Below are 21,069 nucleotides of genomic sequence, written 5' to 3'. Positions count from 1 at the left end.
TATATATATATACATATATATATATATATATATATATATACATATATATATATATATATATATATATATATATATATATATATATATATATATATATATATATATATATATATACAGGGCCGCCGCAAAGGGGTGTGCGAACCGTGCGACCGCGTTTTTTTTTTTTTTTTTTTCAAAAAAATATTTTTTTCGTTTTTTCCCTTATAAATATCAACAGTCACGTTCCATTACAGACCTAAATGTGTACTACTCTGTGCATATCAATAAATATATGTGCAAATATGCGCGTGTCTGTTGTTCAATACAACTGATCAGACCAAGCGCAGACACAAGCTGCTCTGATCCAGACGGGTGGATTTGGAACAAACTGTCACACAATGTCGAGAGAACGAGACAGAATCAGGAAATTTCCATCAGGGGATGAAAAAAGAAAAAACTAAAGAAAATGGAAGAGTTTAATGCCTCTCTGAAAGGTTCGTTTGATACATTTGTTACAAAAATCACCGATCCGACCGGGTCTCAAGCAGCCGTGGGGCCCCGCGTCGAGGCAAGCCCAGATGATGATGAGGCAGGGGAAGGTATCCAGTATTTGCTAATTGGAGAGTTAAAATTGAGCATACAGACACCCGATCCGACCCGAAAAGCCCCCAAAATTTCGCCCGCGCGTGAGCGTAGCGAGCGCGCGAGGCCCCCCCCCAACCATTTCGCACAGGGCCTCGCAAATCTCCCAGGCGGCTCTGTATATATATATATATATATATATATATATATATATATATATATATATATATATATATATGTATATGTATATATATATTTATGTGTGTGTGTATTTTTATACCTGTATATGTGTGTGTGCTTGTGGAATCTTTTTTTTAATCAGAAGTTCATCAGAAGTTCAAATCCCACCTGCGCTACTTCTGCTTTCCTTCGTATTGTGAAACTTGTAGTTTCCTGTTTTTCTCCGCTCGCTTCTCTAACGGAGGTCTGATGGAGGTCTGACGGAGAAGCTGGTCAATTGAGTTCCAGCGGTGGTGGTCCAGCGGTGGCGGTCCAGCGGTGGCAGTCCAGCGGTGGCGTCCACCTCAGGTAAGGAGGCCGAGACGCATGAGGGGGAAAAGTTCTTTGCTTCAACATTCATCAGAATACAAACGTACACCCTTCCAAAACAAGTCACACCAGTTGCTTCACCACTTGCTGATTTCTTACCCTCTTTTTCGTTCATGTTAACCTACACATGAACGCTCAAAAACATCTGCTTTTCTAGAAGTTTGATGATCAATTCACCCATCATGACGATCAGCAGAAGGGGGGTGATTGGGCTTCACCACTTTTATTTTTTTGGGGGTTAATTTTTTATTATTACGAATCACAAATGTTATAAATCCGGTGGTGCAAACACATCCTCGTGCTCCCGAGAGATTAGGGTTCCTTTTGTTTCTTTATTTATTGAAAACCAGGAAAAGTTGAGACCCACCAGAACCCCCCGTCCTGCTGCTGGAGTCTTCAGGAAGGATGAGAAATCGTTTCGTCACTCATCTGTTGGCACCAGACTTCCTCCTGACTTCATCTCACTTCTCTGTCAGAGCGGCTGCAGCTGAAAAACCTCCCTCTCCAGTTTCCCCTGGTTTCATGCTCCTCATCTGAATCCGTCCACTCTGTCTTGGTTTTTCTTTCTCCTGCAGAATGAAGCACCCACGCCTTCACTCCTTCACCCTCCTCCTCTTCGCCCTCCTCCGTCTGGGCCGGAGCTCGGGCACGGTGGATAACCGGCCCTCCTGCCGTCGATGCGACCCTCAGCTCTCCTGCAACTGCTCCTTTGGCGGATTCACTCGTGTTCCCACGGTAACTGACCACGCCCGGACTCTGGACCTCTCCTTCAACAACATCACCGCGGTGACCGACGACGACCTCAAGGGCCACGAGCAATTGAAGGTTCTGGATCTCCACGGTAACACTGAAGGCTGTGATTGTTGATTGAAACAGCCAATAGAAATATGTTTAAGTGCAGAAGTGCATGATGGGAGAGATCCATCCCGAGTCCTTCAAGGCTCCAGGTGTTGTGGAGCCGTCTCGGTTGATGCACTTGTGCAACACTGGTCCATTTGGACCGACAGACTGGGGTGGTGGTTCCCCTTTTTAAGGAGGAAGGTTGGGAGGTGCCCCCCCCAAGCTCTTAACTCTCACTGGAGTCCTGAAGGGGGAGACGGCAGTAGTAGTAGTACTAGGCGGTGGGGGTGGTAGTAGTAGTACTAGGCGGTGGGGGTGGTAGTAGTAGTACTAGGCAGTGGGGGTGGTAGTAGTAGTACTAGGCGGTGGGGGTTTGCTCCAGGAGTACGAGGTAGTAGAAGGCAGAGATTCATTTCCTTTCTCAGTTGGATTGTCGGGTCCCCCCTTAACCGCTGGTTCTGTTCAAAACCTCTCCAGGGTGTTTTGGGTCGCACAACCTCAGGATCACGCGTTCGCTTCTTTGCAGATGATGTGGTGCCGTTGGCTTCATCGAGTCCAGCTTTCCTTGGTGTGCAGGATCGGAGATTAGAATCGTGGGTGAAGTGGGTGGATGGTAGAGTCTTGCAACAACATCTTCTTTAGATTCTGCTGCTGGTGTGATCAGAGCGGGCCCCTCGCTGTGAGGGTGTCGCAGTGAAAAACATGTTAAGTGAGTCTTAAAGAGGCGGTACTAACTTCAGCCCGCGGCTGTTGTCCTCCAGCTAACAGAATAGCCATCATCCATCCGTCAGCGTTGGACTCTCTGTGGAGCCTGGAGGAGCTTGACCTGTCCGACAACCAGCTGAGCACCCTCAACCACAGCTGGTTCAGTCACCTGGGAGCTCTGCAGAAGCTCCACCTGCTCAACAACCCGTACAGGTGAGAGGTTTGGGTCTGCAGCCTGCAGCACCGACGCTGACGTTCAGGCTCAGCACGGCTTCTTCTTCTTCTCTCCTGCAGCCGTCTGGGATCTCCTCCGCTGTTTCGAGGACTCGTCGGACTCAGGAGTCTGGCATTTGGAGGTCCAGCTCTGCAGGAGTTGAGGAGAGGAGATCTGCACGGCGTCACCCAGCTGGACGAGCTCACCGTGCACGCCAACAACCTGGCCAGGTCCGACCAGCGCTCTCTCCTTTACTTTACTAACTCTGTCTTTGTTCAGTCAACGAAAATGAAGCCAAGAACCAAATCTTGTGGTCAATCCGAAGCTCCCGGTCACTTATTTCGTGGGTCTGCCTGTTGAATCGTCCGTCTCCTCCCATCCTCTGTTTTCTCTGCAGATACCAGTCTGGGGCTTTGGCCGACATCTGGCCGCTCGGTCGCGTCACCTTAAACGTCCAGGGCCTAACAAACGTCACCTTGACCTCGGCCGTGCTCAGTGACGTGTCGTACCCTGAGACGCCCATCACCCTGGAAGACATTCACATGACCGGGAATGAGTCTGCTCAGGCTTTGAGAGAGGCGGCCAGGAAGAGAATCAGGTCGGGAAGCGACGCCCTCTTCCACTAGTATACAAAAACCCGGTCTTGTTGCAGAGAAACCTGTAATTTATCTGTGGTTTCACTCTCCAGGCAGCTTTCCTTCCGAAACCTTTCTGTGTCTGATGAGGTGTCTATGGACTTCCTGTTGCTGTTTGATGGGGCACCGCTGACCTCCCTTTCCTTCGATGGTCTCACTCTTACTGGCAAAGGCAGGTGGGTTTGCAGAAAGGTCCCAGAAATCATTCGACCGAACTTGTAGATCCAGGTTCAACTCCACCCCCTCCGCTTACATAAGCGGTTCTTTCCTTTAGCCTGGGTTTTCTGGCCCAGCAAAGAGTTGGTGCTACTTTGGAACTGGGTTTTCTGGCCCAGCAAAGAGTTGGTGCTACCTTTGAACTGGTCTTTCTGCCCTGGAGCCAGTTCTTTGTCAGTGGGAACAGAAAGCCCGGTTCTGAACTCAGCACTGGCCCAGAATCAGCCCTGGAATCGGTTTGGTAGAAAAGGGGTAAAAGTTGCCTCAGTTCATAGAAAAGCTATCCTAACTCCCAGCGGACGTACCAGGGAGATTCCTTCTCTACTACTTAGCATTTTAGCTTAGCTGCTTCAAATGAAATGACATGTGAAACAAGTGCTGCCAGAGTTGAAACGAGGACTAGCGGAGCTCCATTGGGACCCGCGGTCCCTCGGCTCTGTGCTCGCGTTGTTAAACCAGTTGTAACTGGACTGGCCAACTGGCATCTCAGCCTGATATTCTGCTCCAGCCTCAGACCCCAGACCGACCCACAACCACTAACATTTATACAGCTGCTGCCGTCGAGGCCGTATCTCAGGAAGGCCTTTGCAGATTGAGGGCATTGATGGTTTGTTTGGAGTTTTTAGGAAAAATCTCTGTCGTTTAGACGGACGAGACCAAAATGAAAATGTCTGGGCTTAATGTCCAGATCCATAAGATTCAAGGTTCTGGAAGGATCTGGTCAAAGTCCAGACCTGAACCTGGTTGAGATGCTGTGGAGGACCTTCAGAGAGCTATATTTTTACACAAAAGCATACAGGATTAATGTAAGGATGCTGATAATTGCACCATATTCCTTTGTTTAGAAGCAAAACAGAAGCATTTCTTTTATTGCTAAAGCACATTTATGGAACAACCTGTTGTTTAAATTGGAGACTGCATGCCTATTGTTTCTAAACTTATTCTATTTATTATTGATAATAGTTGGGTACGTGCCAACAAGACAAACCTCGGAAGCATGGACGAGATTTTCGTCAGGAACCTCGTGGTGGTGGACATTTTGAGCTTTTTCATGACTGCAGAACTCTACTTCCTGTTTCAGTTCCAGAGGAAGGTGTCCATCATAAACTCCAAGGTAGGAACCATGACCTGAACGGTTCATTCGGGGTTACGGCAAAAGCTGCAGCTTCTAAACGAGTTTCTCTACTTGTAAAGTAAGTTTCACGTACCAAATGCAAAAGAAACACTCAAAGTCCATTTAAAATCAAATTTAAACAACCAGTAAAATTAAAAAGTAAAAACTAGACTGAAGCGTGCCTTTGAAGCCTTTCGCACCGTGCAAATCCTGCTGCACCGACGCCACCCAACCCGTCAGTCCAGATAGACCCCCCAGGTCTGTAAGTGGACTACGCCCACTGTAGTTCAGTTACCAAGAGTTCTCCATCTTACCTTGGCTGGTTTAGCCGAAGCTTATACTATTTTTTTTTTTTTTTAATTTACACTAGAAAACAAACAAGACAGTCAAACGAAACAGTACAAAACAACAAAAGTCAATGTTTTTGCACAGATTTCAATCAGGTGCGTGCGTGTATGAATGCAATTATGTATGTATGCACGTGTGTGGTGTGTATGGGTATTATGGTGTTCTACAATCTACAAGCTTAGACTATTTTAATTAGAAGGCAAAGCCTTTCCACCCGTTTTTGTTACATGTTACTTTCGTGAAAAACTTGACAGATTCTGAAAGATCCTTCTATCCAGGCTGGACTCTGCAAATGAAGCAAAAACTGACCCTTTTCTTTTTCCTTCAGCTGTTCTTGGTGTCCTGTAAAACAACACAGGTGATGGTGAACGTGGAGTATCTGGACGTGTCGGACAACCTGCTGACGGACATGACGCTGGAGTACATGATGTGTGAAGGCAGCAGCACGTTGAAGGAGCTCCGGGTTTTGAACATCAGTGGAAACCCTCTGAAGGTGCTTAACAACACAAACGAATCCTTCCTATTAGTGCTCGGGAATGTGATGGAGTGTCACCCTCCCCCCCCTGCAGTCTTTGTCCATGGTGAGCCGGTTGGTTGCGAAGCTCACCAAACTGACCCACCTGGACATCAGCAGAACCAGCTACAGCTCCATGCCCTCCAGCTGCTCCTGGCCCTCCGCCCTCCGATACCTCAACATCTCCATGTCGAAGCTCACCACCACCACTCCCTGTCTACCCACATCGCTGGAGGTGGAGATGAGTCTATAAAAATCTAAATCCTAACACTACATTAAAAACATAGACTCTTGTGCAACATGTGCAACTTCTTTCCACATGTTTGTGTGTAAAAACATGATAAAACTAATCAGACTGTCGGTCAAATACAACCTCAGATGAACAGTTTCACCTTTTCAACATTTATTTAACAAAAATGAAACCAAATATTTAACACACGGAGCACTTAAGTATCCCATGAGTCATTCGTTTGTGGATCCACTTTCAGCAGGACTTTATAGTTCAGTCTCACATCGTGTTTTGTGAACGTTTGCTCAATTCTCTTTTTTACAATGTTGTCGTGTGATTTTTGTCGGATTAGATTAGATTAGATTCCACTTTATTATCATTGCACATGTTAAAGTACAGGGCAACGGAATGGAGTTAGCATCTAACCGGAAGTGCTTGTGCAGTGAAATAAACACAATGTACAGCATATACACATATATATATAAATATGTATGTAGACAGTGTAGATTAATAAATACTATTGTTATAAGGTGCAGGTTAGACATGAATGAGTGATAATATATATTATAAACAGATTATAAACAGATGAGATGTGATTATATGATTTACAACAGATTTGAGTTACAGTATGTACACGGGTGATTGCAGCATTCCCAGTGTAGAAGTATTTACAGTAGTGCGAGGAGGTAGTTGGTAAAAAAAAGTCCAGTGCAATTATATTATGTACAGATGTGCAGAATAGTTAGTGGGTACTAGCCCCGTTCACTTCTGGGGGGGTGGAAGGGTGGGGGGTTGGTGTGTGTGAGTGAAAGGGGGTGGGGGCCTGGGGGGGACAGAGTTCAGCAGGGAGACAGCTGTGGGAAAGAAGCTGTTCCTGAACCTGGTGGTTTGTGTGCGGAGACTCCTGTAGCGCCTCCTAGAGGGCAGGAGGACAAACAGTCTGTGTGCTGGGTGATAGGAGTCCTTGATGATGGTGGTTGCTCTCCTGAGACAACGCTTCCTGTCAATAGGGTTCATCGCAGGAAGTGAAGGTCCGGCGATGCGCTGGGCGGTTTTCACCCCCCTCTGCAGTGCCTTCCGGTCAGAGCTAGAGCAGTTCCCGTACCAGACTGTGATACAGTTGGTAAGGATGCTCTCGATGGTGCAGCAGTAGAAGTTCACCAGCACTCTGAAGAGAGGTGGTGTTTCCTCAGAGTCCTCGAGAAGAAGGGGCGCTGGTGAGCCTTCTTGACCAGGTTGGAGCAGTTTGTTGTCCAGGAGAGGTCCTGTGAAATGTGGATCCCCAGGAATTCGAAGCTGGTCACACGTTCCACTGCCACACTGTCTATGTGGATGGGTGGATGAGTGACAGCATTCTTCCTGAAGTCCACAATCAGTTCTTTGGTTTTTGAGGTGTTGAGCCTCAGGTTATTGTTCTTGCACCACGCAGCCAGGTGATCCACCTCCTCCCTGTAGGCCGACTCATCATTGTTCCTGATGAGGCCAATCACGGTGGTGTCGTCCGCAAACTTGATGATGTCGTTGGAGCCACGTACAGGTCTGCAGTCGTGGGTGAAGAGGGAGTAGAGGAATGGACTCAACACGCAGCCTTGTGGTACGCCAGTGTTGATGGTGAGTGTGGAGGAGCAGTGGTGGTCTAACCGGACATGTTGTGGTCTGTTGGTCAGAAAGTCCAGTAGCCAGTTGCACATGGGAGCCGTGATGCCCAGGTCCGCAAATTTGACTACTAGCTTTGATAGGATGACAGTATTGAATGCTGAACTGAAGTCTATGAACAGCATTCTGGCATAAGTGTTGTTGTTGTCCAGGTGTGAGAGGACAGAGTGCAGCGCTGTGGAGACTCCATCCTCTGTGCTCCTGTTCTTGCGGTAGGCAAATTGGTGGGGATCCAGGGTGGGGGGCAGGCAGGATTTGAGGTGTGCCAGGACCAGCTGCTCTAGGCACTTGGAGATGATGGGGGTGAGGGCCACTGGGCAGTAGTCGTTGAGACATGCTGGTGTGGAGCTCTTCGGTACCGGCACAATGATGGTGGATTTGAAGCAGGTGGGAACAACAACACGGGCCAGGGACAGGTTGATTCACACCTGCGCAAGTCTCCTAATGACAGTCAGTAGTATCAAAGTGTGCTGTTATTAATTAAGTTATTCTTCCACCTACAGACTCACAAATGTTTTGGAAGTGTTTACTCCCAAGAGTTGAGTCTTTCCACCGTACCTGAAGTTCTGAGCTAAGACGGTGAATTTGTTGCTCCGATACCTGGAATCATCTGTTATTTTTCATTGCCTTAGCTAATCAAAGATTAGTAACACCCCTCTTTAGAGGCAAAAATTACTTTCAGTCACTCCTTTATGTAACCAAAAGATTTGTTACATTAAACTGTCTCTCCCTTGAAGTGCTGACACAAACCAGTCATACAGTTGTCGATTGGGGACAGTTGTAGACAGATCTGGGTATCATCTGCCTACGTTATAAACCCAATCAAGATGGAAATTAAGGAAGAGAGTTTAAAATGATCGAGGGTCGGATTGATTCATGATATTTATTTATTGACGAGCACCCAACATCTAACTAACTGACAAAAGAAGAGCGTCTCTGTTACCAAGGCAATAACACATTAACTGCCACTCAAAACATTCCACATTACTGTGGCAACGTTAGTTCCGCTATATAGATTGAAGAGGAGGATCCCAAGAAAGGATTATTTGGGGATTCATGCACTAAACAAGGGTTGCAAACACAAAATTTTGTGTTGCTATTTGAACTCACCAGTTGATTATCATGTTTTTACACACAAAAAACATGGAATTAAATGAAGGAGTACTAACTGTTGCACCTCACTGTACGTTGTACTCTGTTCTTTCACTTTTGAGGTGTTGGACCTGAGCTACAACGATCTCAGAGACTTCACGGTGCTCCTGCCCGTGCTCAGAGAGCTCTACCTATCTGGGAACAAGTTTCTGAGGTTGCCTTCTGGGCATCTCCTCGTAAATCTGCGCACCCTAACCATACAGGTGAGAAGCTATCAGGCCTCGTACTTCAACATCCAGTCCTCTTAGTCTTCTCCAGTCTGACCCCCATTGCTTTTCACAGTCCAACACCCTGAATGTGTTCAGCCACTCAGACCTCCAATCGTTCAGACGACTCCAGAACCTCCAGGCGGGCCAGAACAAGTTCATCTGCTCCTGCACCTTTGTTCCCTTCCTCCAGTTTCATCTTCGAGGAGATGGAGACGTTCAGTTGACGGATGGAGAGGCCAGCTACATCTGTGACTCCCCTCTCCACCTGCAGGGGAAGCCCGTGAGTGGAGTCCACCTCTCTGTCGTCGAGTGTCACCAGGTTCTGTTTGTGTCGGTGAGTTGTGGGTTGGCGTTGGTCGTCGGGGTCGTGCTGTGCGTCCTGCTCTGGCGACTCCACGTCTTCTGGTACCTGAAGATGACCTGGGCGTGGCTCAAGGCCAAGCGCAGCTCCAAGAACCGGCGGCGTAGAGATACGGAGGGATGGGAAGCGTTGCTGTCCTTCGATGCCTTTGTTTCCTACAGCGAAAGAGACGCTGGCTGGGTGGAAAACTTCCTGGTACCTGAGCTGGAAGAGCCCAGGTAGGTTCTCTTTCTGCAATATCATCAGTGCCACGGTATTTGATTTAAGTCATGAACCCAAAAATGCCAGCGGATTTGCAAGGTAACTTTTAGTGAAGTAAAAATTATTCCCATCAGAAGGTGTACTTGCATGTGTTCCCTCCCCGCCCAAGTAATGTCAAAACTTACATTTAACTAAGGGAACAAACAAGAGCCTCTTATTGCAAAAGTACTGCAGTGATCAACATACATCAACTTCAACAAGTTGTTAAACCCTTACTGATCCAGTCAGGGTCTTTTCATTCCTTACATAAGAATGCTGATGAAAGATCCTGCAGTTGTGGAAAAGGTCTTCCTCTATTTCAAAGGGGTTAGATTAACGGTCAAGCAAATAAAACAATTAAAGACACTGTAGGAAAGACTAAAACTGGTTTCAGGACAAGCACCAACACAACCTGATCTCAGAAAAATCCGTGAAATGCCCACGACCTCTCACCACTATTTTCCGTGGCATATACACGGAAACTGGTATAATTCCGTGTGAGCACCTATTGTACCATGCAAAGTCAATGGGATCCGTTGTCGTGATATATACACGGATTATGACATTATTATTATTCATATATTATTCTTTGTTATAGTGGCTAAATTATGAGTTTTTGTCGCGCAAGGTACTGTTTGTTACTGTCAGTTTGTAAAAGCATGTTTTTAACGCCACCAGGCTTCTTCCTTTCCTTGCATGTTATTTAATTGTTTTTCATTTTTTTGTTCATATTTGTCTTATTGCTAAATAAATAAACTAAACTAAACTAAACTAAACTAACGCTGTTTTAGCAGTGTTTTCTTGAGGTTTTAATGGGAGCACAACGGATATAGTCAATGGGATCCGTGGTCGTGATATATACACGGATTATTACATTATTATTATGTATAAATTATTCTTTATTATAGTGGCTAAGTTATACGTTTTTGATGCGCAAGGTACTGTTTGTTACTGTCAGTTTGTAAATGCATGTTTTTAATGCTGTTTTAGCAGTGTTTTCTTGAGGTTTTAATGGGAGCACCACGGATATAGTACTATGCAAAGTCAATGGGATCCGTTGTCGTGATATATACACGGATTATGACATTATTATTATTATTATTCATATATTATTCTTTGTTATAGTGGCTAAATTATGAGTTTTTGTCGCGCAAGGTACTGTTTGTTACTGTCAGTTTGTAAAAGCATGTTTTTAACGCCACCAGGCTTCTTCCTTTCCTTGCATGTTATTTAATTGTTTTTCATTTTTTTGTTCATATTTGTCTTATTGCTAAATAAATAAACTAAACTAAACTAAACTAAACTAACGCTGTTTTAGCAGTGTTTTCTTGAGGTTTTAATGGGAGCACAACGGATATAGTCAATGGGATCCGTGGTCGTGATATATACACAGATTATTACATTATTATTATGTATAAATTATTCTTTATTATAGTGGCTAAGTTACAGTATACGTTTTTGACGGGCAAGGTACTGTTTGTTACTGTCAGTTTGTAAAAGCATGTTTTTCACGATGTTTTAGCAGTGTTTTATTGAGGTTTTAATGGGAGTGCCACGGATATACTACTATGCGAAGTCAATGGGATCCGTGGTCGTGATATATACACGGATTATGACATTATTATTATTTATATATTATTTTTTGTTATAGTGGCTACATTATGAGTTTTTGTCGCGCAAGGTACTGTTTGTTACTGACAGTTTGTAAGAGCATGTTTTTAACGCTGTTTTAGCAGTGTTTTATTGAGGTTTTAATGGGAGCACCACGGATATAGTACTATGCAAAGTCAATGGGATCCGTCACCCGATTTGACTGCTGTCATACCATTGAATGAAGGACAAAAGATAACAATCATCCCATGGATATGGGCCAGTAGGGCCCTACTCTACCTACTAGTAGGCGCAGGAGGCTGTTATCGCCCCTTCTATGGCTAACCCCATGTTATTAATGCTTGCTATGGAGCTCACACCTCATTATCGCCCCTTTCTATGGCTAACCCCATGTTATTAGTGACCTTTGACACTTCCGAAGGTCGCGCGGGTCTGGACCTCGGCACAGTGGATGAGAGTCACCTCCTGATACAGAGTCTAGAATTTCAGCCTCCTAGCTCAAAGCGTTAGTGAACTATGCAAAAAAGGACACGAAATAGGCTTCGCAGGCCCGAAAAGCAACACACGCGGTGACCTTTGACACTTTCGAAGGTCACACAGATCTGAAACTCGGTACAGTGGATGAGAGTCACCCCCTGATACAGAGTATAGAATTTCAGCCTCCTAGCTCAAAGCGTTAGTGAACTGTGCAAAAATAGACACGAAATAGGCCTCATAGGCAAACCTATAACAATACATAACAAACCTCCTGTGCCTACTGAGCATTAATAACATGGGGTTAGCCATAGAAAGGCGCGATAATGAGGTGTGAGCTCCATAGCAAGCATTAATAACATGGGGTTAGCCATAGAAAGGGGCGATAACAGCCTCCTGCGCCTACTAATAGGTAGAGTAGGGCCCTACTGGCCCATATCTATGGGATGATTGTTATTGTTTTGTCCTTCATTCAATGGTATGACAGCAGTCAAATCGGGTGACGGATCCCATTGACTTCGCATAGTACTATATCCGTTGTGCAGTGGCGGTCCTAGCCATTTGGGGGCCCTAGGCGAAATTATCTAGGAGGCCCATCGAACCCTTACTTTTAACAATGAGTTTCAGATAACACACCATTGTATATCAAAAAGCAAAGTATTTATTTAAATAATATTTTAAAAGAGAGGTCTGAGTGAGGGATAGATATCTGAGTGTGTGTGTGAGTGAGTGAGTGAGCCTTTGATTTGGCCTCTTCCTTTTTCTTCCTTTTGGAAGCACCACTTTCATAGTGGCGCTTCATTTCGCTAATTTCAAAAGTTTGTTCAACTTCTCACAACTCGCTTCCCCGCTAGCTTGAGTGTAGCATTTCACTTCCGTCTTTCAGAAACAGCACGTTCGCGGTGCCACCCACTGCGCAGATGTGAGCAGCCACCACTGATCACAATGCTTTCTTCATTGTAATTGCGCCGTGCGCAGATATGAACATCATGAACATGGGGAATGTTTTGGAACAGTTGTCTCGCGCACATGATGGCATGGATGCAGTGCTTTAAGTGGACAAAAATAAGTGCCGGTACTCCCCTTATTCAACTGATGTCAGGTAAATTAGGCGGTGGGTAACAGCAGATGATTAAGTGATATATTTAAATACTAGGACATTATCCTGATTTTTAAAAAGAAAATTGTTTTATTGAATTTTCCAAACAAATTATGTGTACACAAGAAAACGCTCACATTCACTGGTAGACAGTACTCGAGTTGTAAAATAAAATCAGGGGGATGGTGGATTTTATCATATGGGGACAGATAATTTGTGCTGAATACAAATAATATAATATATTACACATAATAGCACTGACCAAAACACCTGCAGAAATACTGCAGGAATGACATAGCAGCAGTTAAATGCAGCCTTCTGTAAGCTTTAAATATCCACTGGGCTTACATCAAATACATCAAAACACAACAATAAAAAACACTTTTCTGAACTTATCAATATGACTCTGTCCTTCACAGGATAAGTAACATGGATCACTGCAAAAACTCTAAATCTTAACAAGAATATTTGTCTTATTTCTAGTTAAAATGTCTCATTTTAGTAAAAAAATCTCATTACACTTAAAACAAGACTCATCACTGGAAAAAACAACAATTTTCACCTGTTTCAAGTAGATTTTCACTTAAAATAAGTAGAAAAATCTGCCAGTGGAACAAGATTTTATTGCTTGTAATAAGAAGATAAATCTTCCCAATGGCAGATTTTTTCTACTTATTTCAAGTGAAAATTTACTTGAAAAACAGATGAAAATTGTCAAATAAGTTATTTTTCTGGTGTTATTTTTCTGGTGATGACTCTAAATGCTGAAATAGCAGTAAAACCACATTAATTTTTATTTCAGGGGGGATGATTTTGACCGTTTTTATTTCCGGAGGGGGGGGGGGGTTTGATTTTGATGGACAGCTTTTAGCAGAGGTTTCTCCTCCTCTCCACTTTTAAAGAAAGATTAAAATATCTTCTTCTTCGCGTTCTTTGTATTGCTTTCTGGCACACTCTCGACTCCCGGGACCTCCGTAAACTGATTTATGGTTCTGCGTTACACCAACGCAGAACCTACGCCGTATGGTACGCGGCGACGCGCACGTACACGGCGTAGGCTCTGCGGCGATTTAGCGCGGGACCATAAATCAGGCTTTACAAGTGAACGTCTCACGAGGGGCAGTCGCGTTGCGACGCCACTGTAGCCAAATCGCAAGGAGAGAACAGAGAACTGGGAGCTCATGAGAAGTCCCGGTACGCCATAAAAAGTCCCGGTACGCCAGAGGCCAATATTGAGAAGTGGGGGTACTCCTATACCGCTGCGCACCAGCCGTTTTATAATAGATCCATGGCACCAGCCCACTTAAAGCACTGCATGGATGGAATATTCCATTTTAACGCGAAAGGGAGGGGGTGTGCACGGATTCTGTATTTCTCTGTATTTTATTGTGTTGTTTTTGCTTGTGATTTAAACATACAAAATGACAATTTATAAACACATGGATGGGGCTCACTCCACACTCCAGGGGCCCCCAATTAGACAAACAGCTGTACGGGGAGTGTGTGGGCAGCTGCTCTGGGGGCCCCTATGTATGGGGAAGTTTAGTGGGGCCCCAGGCGGTTGCCTACCAACGCCTCAATACAAAGACCGCCACTGCCGTTGTGCTCCCATTAAAACCTCAATAAAACACTGCTAAAACAGCGTTAAAAACATAATTTTACAAACTGACAGTAACAAACTGTACCTTGCGCGACAAAAACTCAGAATTTAGCCACTATGACAAAGAATAATATATAAATAATAATAATGTCATAATCTAGGGTTGTCCCGATCAGGATTTTTTAGCTCCCGATCCGATCACTTGAGTTTGAGTATCTGCCGATCCCGATTTTTCCCGATCCGATCACTTTTTTTGGCTCCCGATACATTTCCGATACTTTTTCCCAATCAGATACATTTTGGCAAAGAATTAAGTAAAAAAGTAAAGTAAAAAAAAGTAAAGTAAATTAAGTAAAAAACTGTATTGTCCATTCTCTCCAACATGGACATATTTTTGTTTTTTCACTGACTGCATCATTGGATCAAAACAAAGCTTATCAGCTCTGTTGCCACAAAATGTAGAAACATGAAATTGTAAACTAAAACAAAAAGTTCAGAATAGTAAAATAACAAAAATAAATCAATTTCACTTCAAAAGGAGGTAATTTACTTACGAGGTTTAAAAGTTGAATGACATCCAGTCAAACTCACAATCAATAAGAAAATGAAAATACATTTTGGCTTAACCGTAGTGGTAGTGCAGAATTCTCAACAGCATGAAATGAATAGCAGCAGATATTCATTGTGGCTGTTATAGTTTTCTGTCACTGTGTTGTGCTGATGTCACGCAGAGCGTAGGAACCAATTGTGGTTGTTCAGACACGGACCCTTTAGACCGTAACACCAGCCTGCAAAATAGCAGTCCGTCATCCCTGTTGTGTTGTTACCGAGTCAATAAAGTGGACCAAAAGATGATTTACGAGTGACGGATAATCATTTACATAACACTACAGTCACTTTTCTCCGACAGCTTTTCTTTGTTTTTAAAACTTTCAGACCGTTTATCTGAGCGTAGCCTAGCTGCTGTTAGCTCTCTGTTAGCCACGCTTCCTTCCCCACCAGCACAAACGATTCTTCAGCCGCCGGCGCTGCCCAAAATCTTACAATAAACACACATCAACTGTCTGTATTGTTAAATGCAATTATAAAATGATTAAATAATTAATATATGTTAAAACATAGGCACAGAGCAATAAGCAAACAAATAAGACGAACTGGCCTGGAGCTGCTGGAGCCGCTCTGAGCTGCAGCTGGGGCTCAGAGCAGAGCCGCCCGGCTCTTCTGGCCGCTGCGCCGACTCCGCGCTCCCAGCGCTACCGGGTCGCGGAGTCGGAAACCAGCCGGCCGAGCCATAACAGTATGTCCCGATACTTTTTTGGCCGATCCCGATCTTTTGAAAATGACGTGATCGGGCCCGATCGATCGGCCACCCGATCGATCGGGACAACACTATCATAATCCGTGTATATATCACGACCACGGATCCCATTGACTTCGCATAGTACTATATCCGTGGTGCTCCCATTAAAACCTCAATAAAACACTGCTAAAACAGCGTTAAAAACATGCTTTTACAAACTGACAGTAACAAACAGTACCTTGCGCATCAAAAACGTATAACTTAGCCACTATAATAAAGAATAATATATACATAATAATAATGTAATAATCCGTGTATATATCACAACCACGGATCCCATTGACTTCGCATAGTACCATATCTGTGGTGCTCCCATTAAAACCTCAATAAAACACTGCTAAAACAGCATTAAAAACATGCTTTTACAAACTGACAGTAACAAACAGTACCTTGCGCGTCAAAAACTCATAATTTAGCCATTATAACAAAGAATAATATATAAATTATAATAATCTCATAATCCGTGTATATATCACGACAACCGATCCCATTGACTTTGCATGGTACAATATCCGTGGTGCTCACACGGAATTATACCATTTTCCGTGTATATACCACGGAAAATAGTGGTGAGAGGTCGTGGGCATTTCACAGATTTTTGTGAGATCAGGTTGATCCAGACACTAGTGGTCAGCAGAACAACTGCACATTTTCTTATTTCGGCATTGGCTGCAGCTGAATAATGTATCTTACCTGTTAGCTTTGCTGGTGCTCCTCATCGACAGGGTGAATTGGTCTAACACAGAAGAATAACCTGCTGGTCCTTCACAAAAGGATTAAAATAATTTGATCGTCAGTTTATTATCTTTCAGTGACTCCAACTCCGGGAACGCCAGTTCATTCACCCTTTGCCTCCACAAGCGGGACTTCCTTCCTGGACATTGGATCATGGACAACATCATGAACGCTATTGAGCGCAGTCGTCGGACCGTCTTCGTCCTCTCTGAGAACTTCGTCCACTCCGACTGGTGCCGCTACGAGCTGGACTTCTCCCACTTCTGGCTCTTCGACGTCGGCGGCGACGCGGCCATCTTGATCCTGCTGGAGCCGCTGTCCAAGGACGACGTTCCCAAACGCTTCTGCAAACTGCGCAAGATCATGAGCTCCACCACCTACCTGGAGTGGCCTCAGGAGGAGGAGAGGAGGCCGGAGTTCTGGAGGAGCCTCCGCAACGCTCTGAGGGGAGACGAGGAGGATAATTAACTTGTTGCCATTCCTGTAAAAGTCGCCTAAAACGCCTATCCAAGGCATACCCAAAGTAAATTGAAACCTGTTCTTGAACCTTTTGAAGTACATAGATGGTTTTGGTCTCTTTTAAAAAGGTAACACTCTGAGGTTTTTACCCCAACTGTCAGAATCACTAACTCCTACATTGAGTAATCTAAGTTTGAACACACTGAAATAGAAGGTTTTTATTTCAGCCAGAAATTTGTTTTGTAATCAGATGTCTGCAGATGAGTGTAGCTGGGACTTATTAGCTGGAAAACACAATGGCACCACAGCATGAAGCCTTATCTAGTGCATTTTCAAATTTGATAACAATACCACATAAAATTCGTATTTTACACATGTTTCTGTAAGATTATGTCTAGAGCTTTAAAAAAATGGCCATTTGGAGATGCCAAAAAGACACTTGGATAACCATGGGCATAACTCTTGAACCTTTGGGCGTGTTCCAGCCAGCTCACTCCATTTACAACATGGCACCGCCCAGAATAATGAAAGAGAAAAACCCAGGCGTGATGTCATCAAGGCTTTTTCCACTACTTATATATTCCATGTTTTTATTTGAGTAACTGTTTCCAGAAAGAACTTCAGCACATCTGTGAAGATGTTCATTCAATAGTTTACTCAAATATTAGTTGTTATTTTATCTTTAAACCATTAATTTCTTCTAAAGTATTTCTATTTCCTTGTTGCTTGAGGCTAAATGACCTGTTATTTTGGCTAAATTACTATTTTATTTTAGCAGTAGTGCAAGCCGCAGGCTAGTTATGACTTTTTTCATTACCTAAGCTAACCGTTGGACCGTTGGACCACAACCGTTGGGGTGGAACCAAACCTAGACCCCTTGCAGTTTGCATACAAGCCGCGTATTGGAGCTGACGATGCACCTCACCTTCCTGCTGCGCGGAGCCTTCACGCACCTGGACAGGGCAGGCAGCACTGTAAGAGTCATGTTTTTCCACTTTTCCAGTGCGTTTAACACCATAAGACCTGTTCTACTATGGGGGGAGCTCCTGGACATGCAGGCGACCGACTCACTGGTCACCTGGATCGGGGACTACCTCCCAGGCCGGCCACAGAACACCAACTCAGACACTATACTGAGCAGCACGGGGCTCTTCAAGGGACTTCAAGGCCTTTAATGTTCACACTTTAAACCTCAGACTTCAGGTACACAATCATGCCATCTGCAGAAGTGGATGACTCTGCCATTGTGGGCTGCATCACTGGTGACCAGGAGGCTGAATACAGAGATGTTGTGGGGACAGAACCACCTGCAACTCAATATAAGAAAAAATAAAGAGCTGCAGGTGGACTTCAGGAACAAGAGAACAACCCATCCCCACAATCCTATCATCATCAAGTCTTACTGAGGTGAACACCGTGGATTGCTACAGGTACCTGGGGGTTCACATAGACAATAAACTGGACTGGACAGCCAACACCAATGCCCTCTATAAGAAAGGGCAGAGTCTCTTTTTCCTAAAGAGACTCAGGTCATTCAACGTCTGCAGGACCATGCTGGGATCTTTTACGCTGTGGTGTGCTGGGGCAGCAGGGTGAATGTAGTATGTAGTGCAGTACTTTTGCATGTAGTATCAGTGTCATAGCAAAACCAAGATAAAATAAAGATACAGTGTGAACGTTACTGTTGGTAAAGAGAGCATATTGATGGTTACATAGCTGGAGAGCATATCCATACAATGGATTATAGTGCTGGATACAATACAATCGGAGGGAGGTGTTCATACTGTAGGCTCATCAATGTGATGTGAGCCCATAACGAGTCCCAGACTGGTGCTTTGGTCTGGTTTGTATTGTTCAACTTGTTGAGAAGTTCATATGAAGCTGTTTTTATCATAATGTTTATTCACTCTTTCAGTTCCGGGTTTTTTTGGGTGTTTCCCACAGTTTCAGTATCGTTCTGGCAGCCGTTGTAGTTTCTGCCATGATTACAGAGAATACTCTGCTAGTTATGTTGTGTATTTGGCTTCTGTTCCCTAATAGGCAGAATCTGGGAGATAATGGTATGTCACTTCCCAACCAGTTGCTCAGATTGTTCATTACAGTTTTCCAGAAAGGCAGAATGACAGGACAATCCCATATGCAGTGTAGTAGAGTTCCTATGTGTTTTTGACATTTCCAACAAAAGTTATTATTTATTATACCTGCTCTGTTGAGTCTTTGTGAAGTCCAGTAATACCTGTGTGTTATTTTGTATTGTGTAAATTTCCCTTTAGCGTCCCTAATGTATTTCCCATTGTTAGATATGATTCTCAGCCACCCATGTTATTTTCAGGCCCCTATTTTCAAGGAAAATGGCGTTATACAGAATGCATTCTTGTTCTCCAGAATGCATTCTGTATAACGCCGGGTGATTTTGCTTCAATAAAACTTCTAAAGCGTATATCTTGTCCTGGCTCTATGTGATCAAAAAACTTGGTGAGGAGCAGCTAGGTTGATCTCAACAAAAGACATGTCATTAAACCTGACAGGGCACACCTGTGAAGTGAAGACCATTTCAGGTGAAGCTCATCAAGAGAAGGCAGAGTGCGTGCAAAGCAGTAATCACAGCAAAAGGTGGCTACTTTGAAGAAACTAGAATATAAGACATATTTTCAGTTGTTTCACACTTTTTTGTTAAGAACATATTTTCACATGTTTTAATTCATAGTTTTGATGCCTTCAGTGTGAATTTACAATGTTAATAGTCGTGAAAAGAAAGGAAACGTAAAAACACACACATAAATGTATATAAATATATACACACACACTCTCTCTCTCTCTCTCTCTCTCTCTCTCTCTCTCTATATATATATATATATATATATATATACATATATAAATATATGTGTGTATATAGTTTAGCTAAGAGGACATAATCAGCGGTGTTTGTATTGGACTGCGAAGGAGGCAATCAAGTCATACCCAGAGTTTAAAAAAAAAAAAAATCAGGGGGGATGGTGGATTTTATCATATGGGGACAGATAATTTGTGCTGATTACAAATAATATAATATATTACAAATAATAGCAGTGACCAAAACAGCTGCAGAAATACTGCAGGAATGACATAGCAGCAGTTAAATGCAGCCTTCTGTAAGCTTTAAATATCCACTGGGCTTACATCAAATACATCAAAACACAACAATAAAAAACACTTTTCTGAACTTATCAATATGCCTCTGTCCTTCACAGGATAAGTAACATGGATCACTGCAAAAACTCAAAATCTTAACAAGAATATTTGTCTTATTTCTAGTTAAAATGTCTCATTTTAGTAAAAAAAATCTCATTACACTTAAAACAAGACTCATCACTGGAAAAAACAACAATTTTCACCTGTTTCAAGTAGATTTTCACTTAAAATAAGTAGAAAAAGATTTTTTTGCTTGTAATGAGAAGATAAATCTTGTCCCACTGGCAGATTTTCCTACTTATTTCAAGTGAAAATGTACTTGAAACAGGTGAAAATTGTCAAATAAGTTATTTTTCTGGTGATGACTCTAAATGTTGAAATAGCAGTAAAACCACATTCATTGATGAAATGACATAAGGGATGGAAAGGAGGGATGGCAGTTTTACAGGGGGGAAGATTTGGACTGTTTTTATTTCAGGGGGGATGCCATCCCCCCTCAACTCCAGTACTGGTCATACCTAATGTGTTTTTTCCTTTTCGCTACCAGCTTGGGGGGCAAAGGCTTCACTGGGTCATCGGGTGGGTGACTTCCTCCATCGGTGTTTCGTTGATAGGCCCACGACACCTCGGGATGGGCTCAGCGGCGACACCTGTGGGCCTCAGGTGTGCCCCCCTCTGCCCTCGCTCCTCACACTCGTCGCCAAAATGGGGAAGGGAGAAGAGACCCTTTATGTTTGACATCTGGCAGGCCAAACGGTTCCTTCCCGTTCATCCAGTCCAGAGCCAGCTGCTGCCTCAGATCCCCGTCCTCTTCAGGAGCCTCGCTGCCTCGATTATCAAGATTTGATTCGACCCGATTCGTTTCGATTCAGATATTGATTTGGGTTAGTGTTATTAAAACTGTTTTTTGAGCTGTTTAATTATATGACTGTAGTTCTGCAACATATTAATACTAGTATTATATTGAGATTCAACAGCAAGTATTGTCAGCTAATGATGCTGTAAGGACCAATCAGC

The 21,069-nt window shown here is 43.6% G+C and overlaps 1 protein-coding gene across 1 annotated transcript; it reads left to right on the top strand.

Annotated features, from left to right (window-relative positions):
* Window positions 1-972: 972 nt before the first annotated feature.
* Window positions 973-19,296, top strand: LOC133420954 (toll-like receptor 2 type-2). The gene is made up of 12 exons (XM_061710839.1): window positions 973-1,089; window positions 1,686-1,951; window positions 2,712-2,868; window positions 2,950-3,099; window positions 3,267-3,467; window positions 3,558-3,680; window positions 4,684-4,834; window positions 5,511-5,675; window positions 5,752-5,931; window positions 8,796-8,936; window positions 9,016-9,521; window positions 16,500-19,296. The coding sequence occupies exons 2-12, from the start codon at window positions 1,687-1,689 to the stop codon at window positions 16,888-16,890; spliced, it is 2,430 nt and encodes an 809-aa protein (XP_061566823.1). The 5' UTR covers window positions 973-1,089; window position 1,686; the 3' UTR covers window positions 16,891-19,296.
* Window positions 19,297-21,069: the final 1,773 nt, after the last annotated feature.

Source organism: Cololabis saira, chromosome 20, assembly GCF_033807715.1.
Source record: "Cololabis saira isolate AMF1-May2022 chromosome 20, fColSai1.1, whole genome shotgun sequence".
Taxonomy (NCBI): domain Eukaryota; kingdom Metazoa; phylum Chordata; class Actinopteri; order Beloniformes; family Belonidae; genus Cololabis; species Cololabis saira.
Note: the sequence above shows the minus strand (reverse complement) of the source record. Positions and strands in the feature narration are given on the sequence as shown.

Coding starts and splice junctions, on each gene's coding strand:
- LOC133420954 (XM_061710839.1), top strand. CDS start 1,687: ATGAAGCACCCACGCCTTCACTCCTTCACCCTCCTCCTCTTCGCCCTC. Junction 3,681..4,683: donor ACTCTTACTGGCAAAGGCAG/GTGGGTTTGCAG, acceptor TATTGATAATAG/TTGGGTACGTGCCAACAAGA. Junction 9,522..16,499: donor CCTGAGCTGGAAGAGCCCAG/GTAGGTTCTCTT, acceptor ATTATCTTTCAG/TGACTCCAACTCCGGGAACG.